We start from the raw sequence: 14272 nt of genomic DNA, 5'->3' as shown, positions 1-14272 counted from the left end.
GGGGGGGGGGAATAGGAGGAAGAAAACGGGAAGATCTGGAACGAAATGAAAATTAAGAAGGTAAGCGATCCTATTTTTGGTTCTATTCTCACAACATCCCCCATTCAGATGGTAAATACACCGAAGCCTTCTATTGCAGAGAACAGTCGTCTTGTTTAGAAATAAATAGGCCAAACAATAGATTTGAAATGCCTGTCTGCAGTTGAGGGGCTGTTTTCTTCTGCTTGCTTTATGACGTTTTATTACATAGAAAGCCGTTTAAATGACTGCTCTTTTTCTTAGACCAATTACAGGAGATATCTGAGACAACAGCATGAGAGCGATGCAATAAAGAGGCCCGCACAAACACACAAATGTGCCATCTCCTCTTTCTCTCCAGTACATCCGACGCCATCTCCTCCTGACCCCCCTAAAACACAAATACGCAAACACACACTTACTCACACACACACACACACACACACACACACACAAATCCCCACATCTACAAGCACCACCGCCACCAATCACAGCCCTGACACCAGGACATCAATTCTCGCAAGTCGCAGAAAATTACCATGCATGAATGCAAAAAAGCCTGATCAGGAGTAATTAACACGGCTTCATATGCAAATTTTATTAATGCAGAACTACAAAGTCATTATGCAAATGCAACTTTCGTCAAGCCTCTTGACAAATATTCAGAGCTCCAGCCAGAGAACAGGTTTTTCTCTCTCTCTCGTTCTCGGTCTCTCTCTCCTCTCTGTACTTTTTTCCAAGGCACAGAGAATGTATAACAAGTATCTTAAGTTATTTTGAACTTGGGAAATCTTTTTTTTATATTCTTATGGAAGTTTAAATCTTAGCAGTAAGGCGATGATGGCCAGGCATCCGCAATTAAAAAGCTGGCTCTTGGTAATGACTGTTTGGCTTTGGAGCGAGGTAATGAACCTGTAATTCTGGTGGAAGCGTGGGGGGGGGTGTGAATATGAATATGCATGAGGCTCACTGCCTTTGATGATTAAAGAAAATTTTAATATTTAAATGAGTGCATGCAAAGTGATTAACTGAAAAAAGCAACGAGGCAAAAATCTGAAAAGGATTTCAAGATGCTGAGAAGAACATGGATGCAGCTTTCCTTTTTTATGGTCTATTAATGACTAAAACTGTTTTCTCTCGTTCTTTCACTCTCTCTCTCTCTCTCTCTCTCTCTCTCTCTCTCGTTCTCGGCTTCTCACTCCTCCTGGCTTTTCCTGTTCTTGCCACTGCTGGACACAACCCAAATGCAAGGATTTGGAAGGCATTTCAAAAGCTAAGTAAAGGTAGCACTTTCCTGAATTTTGAAGTAGTGGATTAAACACACAGGAGGGAAGAAATTAAAGTCTGGTTCACCAAAGGGAACGGCTTTAGCAGCATGTAAGGCCATGTCATAACTATGGAGGACAGTTTGACATGAGCTGCAGAGGGCCACATAACCAACTGCCGATTAACAGAGATATTGCTAAAATCAAATACGTCTACTTTACACGACGGCCAGGAAATTAATAGCTCTAAACATATAAATCCAATTGATCTTGCCAGCTTGATTACATTTCGCGGTAATGTAAAAATGCAAATTATTTCAAATGCAACAGCTTAGCATGTTAAGTCAGTAAATAAACTATTAATGCAAATTTGAATGTTAATCTTAAGTGTTAATAAGTTTAAAAAGTGCAATGGTACATCTAGTCTAGGAAAACATTAAAAAAAACCCTGCTTGTTTTCTTGGACATCCCAAAAAACCTCAATGCCACATTCAAAATACTATCCACACTGCAAACTTGAAATGCACATATAGGGGAAAAAAAGCAAAATGCTGCATTATACATCTGAACGTAGGCAATGGCTAATGTGGCTAATGCAGACATTTAAAAAGTGAGGCAAAAAATGGGAAAACTAGACAAAAGTGGGAAATTATCACTTCAAAACGGCCGCTTAGTCTGACTTTAGGCTTAACTGAAACAACTGAAAGGGAATAAAACAAGAAGACCAGCAAGAGAACTGTGTCTGGGGCAACATATTAAATCAAACACATCTATCTGTGCACATTGATTCAGGCATAGCCTCTGCACCAGGCCAGGCCATCCTCCTGCCAAGCCTTTGTGAATCTTAATTGAAAAAATGGCATGCGTGTCATATTATGGAATGTTTTCGATATCTCTGCGCCTGTGTTGTGTCATTATTTATTGAAGAGCCCTCCCAGTGTATATGTTGATTCTGAGAGAGAGACATGTACTCTCAATTGAGATGTTCTGCACAGCGAGGGAGGATCCAAATATCTGTTTATTCTGGACTGTGCATGTTCATCTCTACTGGGCAGAAAATAAGAAAATAAGAAAAATATACCATCTTCTGATGTACTCAAAATTCAGTCTGCTTTATAACAATGTAAAACATCTAATGGGCAGCGCATGTTCTGTCAATTCCCCTCTGTAAATATTGAATTTAGACATTACATCAGAGAAAAGGTCAACTGCACATGCAAGGTAGACTAAACCATGCTAGTTGATGAAACCTATAGTCAACCTAATGTCTTATAACAAACAAATATGAAATCTAAATAAATGCTAACATTCAAAATAAAGCACATCATGCACAGTTACAAAGCTGGCAAACCATGCTGGCACCGCACCACTGCAAACAAAAACTCTGAGACAAATCTTTCTGGGCAAAACCTCAAAAATAGGTAGGAAGTGAGGGCACGTAACAGGAACCGGCTGGCCAGGCTCAGTATCACTGTAGCCAGGACCGGATCGTTCTCCAGAGCATTAAAAGCTCTGAGATTAGAGATACACCACAATCTTGCTATTGAGATACAAAAACCACATTTTATCACTCAGAAATAAAATATGAAGTACACTGCAAATGTTTTACAGTGTGCTCCATAAATAGAACATAATCAATTTGCATATTTGAATAATTAAAGATGCACTCAATATTTTAATGTTGTACTTTATTGCATTGTGCTAAAGTTTTCAGTTACCAAAGCAGAGATGTGCACAGTCAGCTATGATTCATTTATTCTGCAAGCAAAAGTGTCTATTAAAATAATCTAATAATGTGATTTTATTCAGTGGGTCATGTGATCTCAACATGGCGGCCCCCATGAGGTGAACTGTAAAATAAATCTTTTATCTTATACTACTAAGACTGGGGTCTGTTTTAGACATATTTTGAAGTACTGTTCATTCCTTTAAGTTTTAAATGAAGTAAATATAAATAAATACTTAAAAAAAAAGACATTTAATTACCATTTACAATGAATCTGTGACCATCAAATATGCTGACACTGAGGGTGACAGGCCCCAAACATCAAGCGTTTTGGCTCCTGATGAATCAATTTGCATAACACCTACAAACCGTTCTGGCACTAGATTCGAGGCAACATTAATGGCAGGTGTGGGCTCTGAAGCGACGGGCCCAGCATTGTGATCACTCTCAAGGTGAGGCAGGGTGAGAGTGGAAAGTGGTAAATTTCCTAATAAATATAGCATGTCTCATGAAATATTCACTGCGATGATCTGGTGAGCCAAGGGTCAGAAATAACTCCCCCTGTCGCAGCACTTGTTAGACGTGTAAAGCTGTGTGAGTGTGCTTAGACGGTGTGAGTGGAGAGAGAAATCGAGAGAGGGAGAGAGAGTGAAACACTGACAGAAACAGGGGCCCATCATGGCAAAAGACATGTCCACCATCCCACCACGGGGCCAGCTGGCGTTCCTATGGTGATAGAATGCGAGCTAACTGATGCAGCCTGCTGTAAGGTTTTAGATTGAACACTAATGCAATTGTACGGCATTTTTTTGTCACTTTTTTAATAACAACAGTAATAGTGATAATATATTTATATGTTAATTCCTTCCTCAATACAGATATTTTCCAAAACCCCTTAACATGCATTAACATTTCATCTTTATTTAATAATCTATATTATCAAATTAATCAATCAAATGATCTAAAATATTTGTTTTAGATCATTTGAGAGTAACATTGATAGAATGTTCAGTGTATTTGCATACCGAATTTCGATTAGCCTTCCTTCTTATACCTATTTACATACCGAAATGTGATTAGCCTAAACATACCTAAATATAACTAAACATACCTAAAACATTTTTCACATGTCTTGAATGTCAGTCAACATAATATGACTAAATAAAACTAAAGAAAAAATAAAATAAAACTGAGGTAAATAATAATTTGAGTAACCAAATACCCTAATGCTCAAAAAAGGTCATGTTAGCACAGTACTGCAACCAAATATATCTGAACAAATCAAAACCCTTAAGGAAATGGTTGCTTCCTATTTGCCACTCTCATTTGCATACTGATATTTAAGGCAACCGCAAATGCAACATCGGTTTGGAATGGTACATGGCTGCATCATCACACATGCACACCAAGAAGAGCTTGATTACAACCAACACCAAACACTCTGAGAAATAAGCCTCTATTTACACACTTTACTTTACACCACATCTGATTCGGTTTTCTTGAAAAACTAAAACACAGCCATCCCTATTGGATGCTGTAGAACACAAACAAACAGATGACAAACAGAGCTTGCCAAAATCTTCTTATCTTCCACCATCACGCATGCATGTTTAAAATGTACAAATTTCACATCTGATCACTTATATGTCACATAAAGTCAGTGACTGAGGATTCAAAAGCATATTTCGAGAATTAAACATCAGTAGGCAAATAAAAGAGAGGAATATTAAGCTCACATTTCCTAAAGAATTTTGATTATTCCAGCTGTATTTAGACATGAATATGTGTTAACTTGACCAGTTTAGACTGAGTCTACCTTAACCAAAAATGCCTATTCTAAGATTTTATGCATAATATTATCTCATAATTTAATTAAGGCATCCTCACAGCGAAAATTTTCAGCACAATGCACCATGGTTCACAGAACCTCTATCTGAGATCTATAATTAAATAACAAGTAACATTAAATGCCTGGCCAGCTTCAGCAGGCTAAGTCATCTAGATGCATTAAAGGGTGGTAAATGTCTTATTTATTTGTTTATTTATGTATGTATTTCACATTTGGACTACTTAATGGTGCACAGTGGCAACAGCTAGTTATGTCGGCCATCTCAGGGCCCTATTTTTCAGTGCCACTGAACTGTTTTAACCTAGCTGTGCGAAGCCCTCCCAATGCCCCCAGCAGCAGCTCCTATTGCCTGAGGGTATGCAGAATGTCATATTTTATTTAATTAGGGCTATTAAATATAATTAAATTCTGCTGAAACTTAAGATGGCTAAGTGGCAATACAATACGGTGCTGAGCGAGCCTGTGTCCTGCTGATATTTATGCGAGAAATATTGAATTCAACCCTCAAGTGGTTCCTCTTCAATGGCTGTCCCATATTGTCATAGATAACGCTGACTTTTTCATACACACTAATAAAGAAAAAGCCACTGGGAGAATTATCGCTAAAAGCAATTTCAGTAATCAGAATACTTTATCACAGGGTCTTTTTCAACTGATTATAGGGTTTCCGGAGCAAAGCACACAATGTTTAGTTATCATCACGTCTCTAGAGAACAGTTACGTATATGTGACTTAATGAAGTTGCCGTTTAGTACCTTCACTCAGCCAAAAACCAAGAATCACTTGGATGATTTTCTTCCTAAAGGCTCGTAATATACGCAAGATATGAGCCGTGACATTGGGAATGTTAATTTCCAAGTAAGTCCTGAAATGATGCTCCTCAGGTTGGACTATTGGTGAATCGCATGTGAGAGGCCAAGAAGAGAGGGCTGATGTGATGGAGGTTGACGTGTAGGAATTGAGCGGTGGAATTTAAGACCTGTCACAGCATTGCTCATGTGTCAAGGTTACACGGACCGTTTAATGAAAAGATCAAAATGTACTCTGGCCTAAAGAGATGTGAGGATCTGGAAGAGGAGGGAACTCTTGCGAAAATAATGTTGGTCTGATCAGAGTTAGCGTTTAGAATCTTCCTCATCAACATCTCTCTCACTCTCTCCCGCATTCTCATGTATCTCTCATTTCTCCACTTGAAGCTGGCAGATGGATATATTATAGAAGAAAAAAAAAACTAATTCATGAAAAATGATCTGTGCTTTGCCTAGCAAGAGTACCACTGCTATTTTCAAGGCGGAGTGGCTGAATGTTTTTTTGCGTGTCATTTTCTGTTTCAGGTCGAGAACAAATGGAACGGGAAAGGTTTAGCATAAAAGAATACTTTAACCTGCTGGGAGGCAATTATGAATACAAGGCAGCCTGTGAGTGTTTAGCCGCATGCTCAAGCTGACATTCAAGCGTCTTAATCACTTTCAGAGGATGTTTCATCTGCCGTTATATTCTTCTCTGCGAACTGCCTCCCTCTCCAGCCCTGAATTAATGAAAGGTGTAAAATTTACTCTTGCTGACTTCAATATGATTTACAAAGGCAAATGTTCACATTTCATATGCCATTTTTCAAATTCTGAAGTTTAAATGAGAGTAAATCTACTTTTCGGTGTGGATCTTTTCACAAATGTGGATCAAAATAAAGAGAGGTTTAGTAATCTTATATGGCATTGACTGAAATAACATTAATTGGACAATCTGATTCTATCACATATATACTGTATATATAATATTAATTTGCACTAAAAGTAACATGAATAGTGGCCTTCTTCCATTTTATCTTTAAAAATACAAGCTAATGTTTTGTTTAACATTTACAAAATGAGGATTTTGTCAGGAACAAAAATTGAATATACTCCGAATGAGTAATTTAAAGGTTTACATCAACAACAAAAAAATTATATATTTTTACAAAAAGATAAAAAAGGGTCAAAGGCGATACACAGCAAACATCCGACAATTGTCAATTTCAAGTGAAATTGACTCGAACTATAATCATTCTATAATATAATACAGTCAAACTATATGAATGAAATTTGACTCTTACTGACGTAAGCAACATATCATTACTGTCGTTTGTGCATAAAATGCCATAAATGTTTCCTTAGGGAAAGAAGTAAAAAAGGTCATCTTCATATTTTGTTACTACACTGTTCGCCACTAATATGCAAGAAAATAACAGCTTAATTTACCAGTAATTAATTGTGCATTATTTTTATTTAAAAAGGAAAATATATATATTATTATTAATTAGAATTATTAAAAGTAAATTAAATCTTTATATATTTTAACTATATATTGGTGCACTAAAATTTTCATTTTTGAATCCTGACATAAAGTTTTTTGTGTGTAGTTAGCAAAGCACACAGTTACCAGTCAGTCTTTAAAAAGAACAGTTTGAGCGTAACTGTGTGGACGCTTGCATCATATTTCACAAGTGATGCCAACACTCTCTCAGTGCGAGCTGCCAGCCAGTCAGTCAGTCTGGGAGTGAAGTCTGCCTGCATCATGTGAGGTACTGAGTAATTTAGCAGCGGCCTCATTATTACAGACATTTAAATACACGAGGCATTGTGGTGGCACGGAATAAATTGTCTCCGATGCCGCGGGTAACTTTCGCAAATAAGGATTGCGAGGCATTAAAAAACGCCGTTATTAAAAACCGAGGCAGTATCATAAGCTGCTCCCCTGCGTTTCCCCCGGTAACTTTGTCCAACCTAGAATATTATTTTATGAGACCCATTTCCCAAGATCCCTCCAGGTTCTTTGTGAAGGACTTGACTGCACTGTTTTGTAAGATAACTGGGAGAGGTCTCTCCCTACAGCTGGACTAAACTAAACTGCCTCTTTACCCCTATTCAATAGCAAACTCACTCTTTTAATCCTACTCTATTTCTTTCTTTCTCTCCCTCTCTCTCTCTCTTTTAAGCATTTGAATTTTAATGAGCTTTTCACCTTTTAAGCAGATGGCTCAGGCTGGATTTTTCCATGAAAGTAGGGTGAGTTCTCTGTCACGTCTTGCACAATTTGTTTCAACTACCAGAGTCCTTCAGGGGGTTTTAGGGCTTTGAGTCAGTAATGTGATGTTTCACTTTGCACGGCGTAGGCTCCCCTAATGAAATCAGCTGAAGGAAAAACAATCTCTCTTGAGGCTCGCAGATGAGCGGTATCACAATCACTACAGGACGCCCAGAGTCCTACCGAGGTAAATGAGAGTGTGTTTCCCTTTGTCTGCAACTCTGCAGGCTGTAAGTGTACATTTGTGCACATCAGTATTAGAGAACACACTGGCACGAGAGAACGTGTGAGTTCATTAGCGTCAGCTTCGTACGCCTGCTCAAAACTTTTCTGGAGAGAGTTTGACCTACCTGCCAGGCCACTTTCTAGCTTGGGGCAAATTCCTTTTGGAGGTGTCAACAGTCTCTCGTCCTCCTCTTCAGGTGTCACCTGGATTCCAATTTCGACCGGTTCCACCACTTTCCTCAGTTCTGTGCGGGGCGGCGAGGGGCTATTGCGGTCCATCATCTTGTCGTAGCAGCTGTGGCCGGTCGTCAAACCCTGACATTGCTTTTTCTTGTGCTCGATGAAGAGCATAATGTCCCCCAGTGGGAATGTTAGTTGGCACTGGCCACAGGTTAGGAGGTCGTGGTCGCCCAGGCCCGGAGGCAGAGGCCCAGGCATGCTGGGATCCAGCAGCGGGTGAGGGTGAGAGTGGAGATCAGCCACGGCCAGTCTCGCGTCCACATGCTCAGCTTCCGCTATAGGGGAAAGCAAAAGAAAGAAGCATTTTGAGATAATAGGAAATTCTTAATAAATGCTCCATCTGTGCCCAAATAAATGGTGCATATTAGTCTCAACAAATAAAAAAAAAAATTATTTAAACGTAATAACTTACTCTGCTTCTGAAATGAGTTTTATTTCTGGTGATGCAACCAAGGCCATGTTGGGGAGGAACAATATTATCCAATAATAACACAGAATAATATCATAACCCGATTTCACAATCCTGATAATTAAAGAATTATTTTCCACATAATATTCTGTTTCAATCTGAAATACGTCACTTCATGCATTTAGATTCATTCAGATACATCAATACAATACAATAAAATTCTAGCCTCTTGGGTGAGTAAAATGATTATTTAATAACATTAAAACAAAATATTTTTGTTTCACTCTGAAATATATCTCTTCATGCAAATTAAATTTTTACAATTGTTTAACTCATAAATTGTCACTGTATCTGTATCTATTTATGCTTTTTTTTATCAAAACCTGATAAATAAAATCAAGTCTCACTCTAAATTATTTCCTGCTTAATATTCTGTTTCACTCGGAAATACACTAATCACTTTATGCAAATTAAATGCATTAACAAATGTGGATTCATCTTTAACTCATAATTTGCCACTGTATTTACATCTATTCATGCATCCCTAACCACCTTCACACACTAATTCATTAAAAAAAAAACTGACTTGAAATACAATACAAATGGCATGGAACTTGAGACATAATCACACATTTTCTAAGAGTTCAGGGTCAGGTCATTTAGCATTGAGTTATTTGGCAGCTTGTTAAAATAAAGGAAATGAATGTTGGGGCCCGTTAAGCATTCCACCTATGTCCCATGACAGTCCCACTAAACTTTGAGAGCAGAAAATAAAGGCCGACTTAAATTTAATCATCCCAGCGGCCACACACGAGGCACCTCGCTCTAGTTCAGCGTGTTCTGTCCTGAAACCAGCCACCTCTTGATAAACATCCATATGTACAGCCGAGACCAAACAGCAAGGCACTGTTATTAATACACAGTACAGTACTTGTGAAGTTGAGAATGAGACTACCAGACCTGAAACCGAAAGTCTGAAGGGAGAATAAAAAAAAAAAAGCAAGAAGCAAGGAGGGAGGGCTCCGTTTTTGGCTGTGAGAGATATTTGCACAGCCATGAGAGCAAGAGGCCCTGCAGATCTTCTGGTTGATTCTGTCACCTAGATAAACAGCGTGGAGCAGCGGGCGCTCAAACCACAGAGTTTGCCGGACAACCTCGGTCCCTCTGCCTCCATTTTGAAATTACAGCCTCACCTTTCAGCACGCGGCCACAATCGGCCCTTTGTAGCCCAATGCCGAGTGCAAGAGCAGTTTTATCAAAGACAGTAGAGGCCCTTGACAAAGCCCCCTTGGGACCCCCTGACAGACAGCTCTGTTGATGTTACATTTGACAGCTTATCCTTGCGCCGTACTAATCATAAGATCTAGACAAACACCTCTCTGACTGCCACTTTATATATATATATATATATATATATATATATATATTTATATAACATCTGCACACACATGGCACTGTTTTCAGATTTTGCACTATAATGAAGGAAATAACTGAAGATGACTATAGTAGTTGAACCCCCCTCAAAACAAGCCCCCCAACTCAGACATATAGGAGTGGAGCACAGACCCCCTTCAGGCAATATCAGGCAATATCAGGCCATCTGTGCATTAGATCAGTCTGCATGTAAATAAAGAGAAAGGCCTGCACAGAGATTCATCAACCTATGCAATACATTGCATTAAAAATGAGACTGTGGCTATATTATAGTTACTTACTTCAAATAAATAATTTTGTTATTTAAATTTTAATATTTATTTATTTATTTTGAATCACAGACATATACAGTATATATAATAATATCTATAATTACATTTTTTTTTTTTGAGAAGTGAGAAGCTTTTGTGAGAAAACTTCTTCATTTTAATAATAATAATTTACGCATTTAGCAGACGCTTTTATCCAAAGTGAAAGATCTAGACAAACACCTCTCTGACTGCCACTTTACACTCTTCAGCTTCCTGTCACTGCTTTCATGCTCTCTCTACTCAACACACTGCATGATTTGGGTGAAAGCAGGAAAAAAATAAGAAAAACACTACCATAGCAACACTTAGAGCCACACAGCGAGCAGGTGCGGATTTTTGAAGTGCACATAACTCTGGGAGAAGAATGAAGGGAGGAATTCTCAAATTGTCAGAGCCTACAGGACAAATGTGGGATGTTTTTAAAGAAACAACAACCCTGTTGAACAACCCATGAAAGCACCAATTAAAATTAATTTATTAGACAGTTTTCATTTTAAAATTTGGCCTGTGCACTTTACACACTTTCCACCAATATGAGGCCGAAAATCCTCTTTGAGAAATGAGAAGAGACAGACGGCGATAGAGACAAAGATAGAGGAACAGACCACACTGCTCACACAACACAGGTAGCCCTGTTTACATCTCCCAGAGGAACCGGCTAACCACTAATTTTTGATGATAAATTACGAGCAGCCTGTGCATCCATCTGCAATTTGTCCACGGTCCAAATTATGAATGCAGACAGATTTGTAATGTCAAGCTCAGAATGCAGCTTTGAAGACGAAACCACTAAACCCCCTCTTATCTTTATTTCAGACGATACGTACTACATTAGAGCAACTTTAGATGTGCATCCTGTTAAACAACAGCATCTAAAGACTTTGCAATCATATCAAGAAAGCATTTCAATTAAAAAAGGCATTACTATATATATATATCCACGGTCCAAATTATGAATGCGGACAGATTTGTAATGTCAAGCTCAGAATGCAGCTTTGAAAACGAAACCATTAAACACCCTCTTATCTTTATTCCAGACGATACACACTACATTAGAGCAGCTTTAGATGTGCATCCTGTTAAACAACAGCATCTAAAGACTTTGTAATCATATTAAGAAAGCATTTTGATGAAATAAAGCATTACAAAATATATATATATATATATATATATTACATCTGCACACACATGGCACTGTTTTCAGATTTTGCACTATAATGAAGGAAATAACTGAAGATGACTATAGTAGTTGAACCCCCCTCAAAACAAGCCCCCCAACTCAGACATATAGGAGTGGAGCACAGACCCCCTTCAGGCAATATCAGGCAATATCAGGCCATCTGTGCATTAGATCAGTCTGCATGTAAATAAAGAGAAAGGCCTGCACAGAGATTCATCAACCTATGCAATACATTGCATTAAAAATGAGACTGTGGCTATATTATAGTTACTTACTTCAAATAAATAATTTTGTTATTTAAATTTTAATATTTATTTATTTATTTTGAATCACAGACATATACAGTATATATAATAATATCTATAATTACATTTTTTTTTTTTGAGAAGTGAGAAGCTTTTGTGAGAAAACTTCTTCATTTTAATAATAATAATTTACGCATTTAGCAGACGCTTTTATCCAAAGTGACTTACAGTGCATTCAGGCTATACATTTTTTACCAGTATGTATATTTTACATAATAATGTTCCTTTATTTTAAATTTAATGCTTAAAATAAAATTACGCTTTAAATAATTTTAAATGTGAGGACTCTACTGTAAATAATTATCTCTAGGGAAGGTCTCAACATAAGCTGTTTTACATATATCTGTAACTGTACTTGCACCTGTGAGCACATGCAAAAAAAAAAAAGCATATGCATTTGGACCAATAAATTAAGACTGCTTGCAGGCATTTACATGAGCAATATGCGTGCATGTTTGTGTGTCACACATTTGTGCATCCTGGGAAGCTGCACCAGCAGAGATGCGTGCACACACACACACACACACACACAAATACACAAACAAACACTACTACAAGAAGAGGTATTTTTCAAATGATTTACAAGTTCAAAAAGACAACATGAACCACAGAGCATATTTTGACATTTGTAATAGATAAACAGCTATAATTCACCAAACAGGTAATGAGTTGTACAATAAAATAAAAAAAGAAGTTATAAGCCGTTATAAGCTCTCAAACTGCGTAACAGGCCTCTCTGTGCTGTGGGAGGGAATTTGAGGTGTGCTAGTGGAAAGTGTTAGTTTAATGTGTCATAGGTCTAGCACAGACCTGAATCAAAGTGACAGCTGGAGAAAAAACCCAGAGTGGTAAAGAAACGTGCACAGCTGAAATTTTCTCTCTCCCTCTGTCCCCTTCTTTGCTCTCTCTGTGCCAACCACAGGAAACACGCTGCTTGCAAGCAATGCCACTAGTACGCACTTCAAAAGAAGGGACCCCCGTACACACAAACACACACACACACCAGGTGTTGTAATCATGTAAACATACGGCAGAGTCTTAGACTTGCCCATAGAGTCTGAACTAATCCATAGGTGAGTTAAACACTTCAAGATGTCAATTATTCAACCTCATGGCATTCAAAACCTTTATGAAGTTTTTCCATGTAGAATGTCTAAACAGCTTTTTTTTCAGTAGAATAAGAGAGAACTGTGATTGTAAAGCAAAATTTCAGTGAATAATGACTTAAATTCAGTTGAAGACTGAATACATGGACAACTATCATGGTGCTTCTGTGGAAAAGAGCAGCTCAGACATTCTTCCAAATGTCTCTTTTTTGTTTTCCACAGAAAAAAGAAAGTCATACAGGTTTGTAGATTGAACTACGCAGGCCCGATCTGATGGTGTACGTTTCCTGCTCTTGGCAAACAGGTGAGAGTCTGCAATTCCACACAGTCACACACACTCACACTCTCACACACACACTCTCATCCACCGGCGATAACAATGCTGTCACCAAGGTAACATTACAGCTCATGATTTTCTCTGATCTCTCAACAAATACTCCATATAATTCTATCAGGGCCACCGAAATGTCAAATGTTATTTGTCTTTATCAAGCACTCTCTGGCAGCCAGAGAGAAAGACAGCGAGGGACAGTGGAAGTAAGAAAGCCTGAATAATATTTATAACGGGCTAAAAAATGATGATATGAAATTAAATCTCGACTTTGGATAAAATGCACACTTACTATTATACCTCTATTTCATTTTTGAATGAAAATAAATTATTATTATTTTATTTATGCACATTATTTTTCATGCACATGCTACCTTAACATCCTGAAATCAGTAAAACATGGTAATGTTAAAAATAAGCCTCATTAATCTAAGAAAGCTACATGTATATGACTCAGAATGAATGGGATTTCAGTAAAACATAAAACTAAAAAAAAGACATGGTTCCAAAAACGAATGCACACAAGGCATGTCTTAACACAGGTTTGGATTTATCCTTTTCCATTCTGGATTTACGCACCATTGTTCAGGGGCCCTCTGACTCATACTTAACGGAGTCTTTTTGTTTGTGAGGAACCAAATTGCTGTTGACAGGTATTTGGCTGATCACGGTACAGTCTGGCTTTCCCTCCAAAACACACAAAGGTCTGCGAGTTACGTAACAGCGCTTTAGCAGCCCCGCGTTAACGTACCTTTCATCCTCGGACTGTCACCCTGCAAACCCCACCATTAACGCTCAGCGCTATTTGGC

General features: G+C 38.0%; 1 protein-coding gene across 1 annotated transcript in view; it reads right to left on the bottom strand.

Moving 5' to 3' along the window:
* Positions 1-14272, bottom strand: part of LOC107680755 (B-cell lymphoma/leukemia 11B-like) — a 60929-nt gene that overhangs the window by 25048 nt on the left and 21609 nt on the right. Inside the window, exon 4 of the mRNA XM_016476801.1 lies at positions 8272-8661. Within this exon, the coding sequence (XP_016332287.1) occupies positions 8272-8661 (390 nt within the window). The remainder of the gene's footprint in view (positions 1-8271; positions 8662-14272) is intronic.

This window comes from Sinocyclocheilus anshuiensis, unplaced genomic scaffold (assembly GCF_001515605.1).
Source record: "Sinocyclocheilus anshuiensis isolate Anshui unplaced genomic scaffold, SAMN03320099.WGS_v1.1 scaffold869, whole genome shotgun sequence".
Taxonomy (NCBI): domain Eukaryota; kingdom Metazoa; phylum Chordata; class Actinopteri; order Cypriniformes; family Cyprinidae; genus Sinocyclocheilus; species Sinocyclocheilus anshuiensis.
The sequence above is the reverse complement of the archived record's forward strand: the minus strand, read 5'-3'. Positions and strand labels throughout refer to the sequence as shown.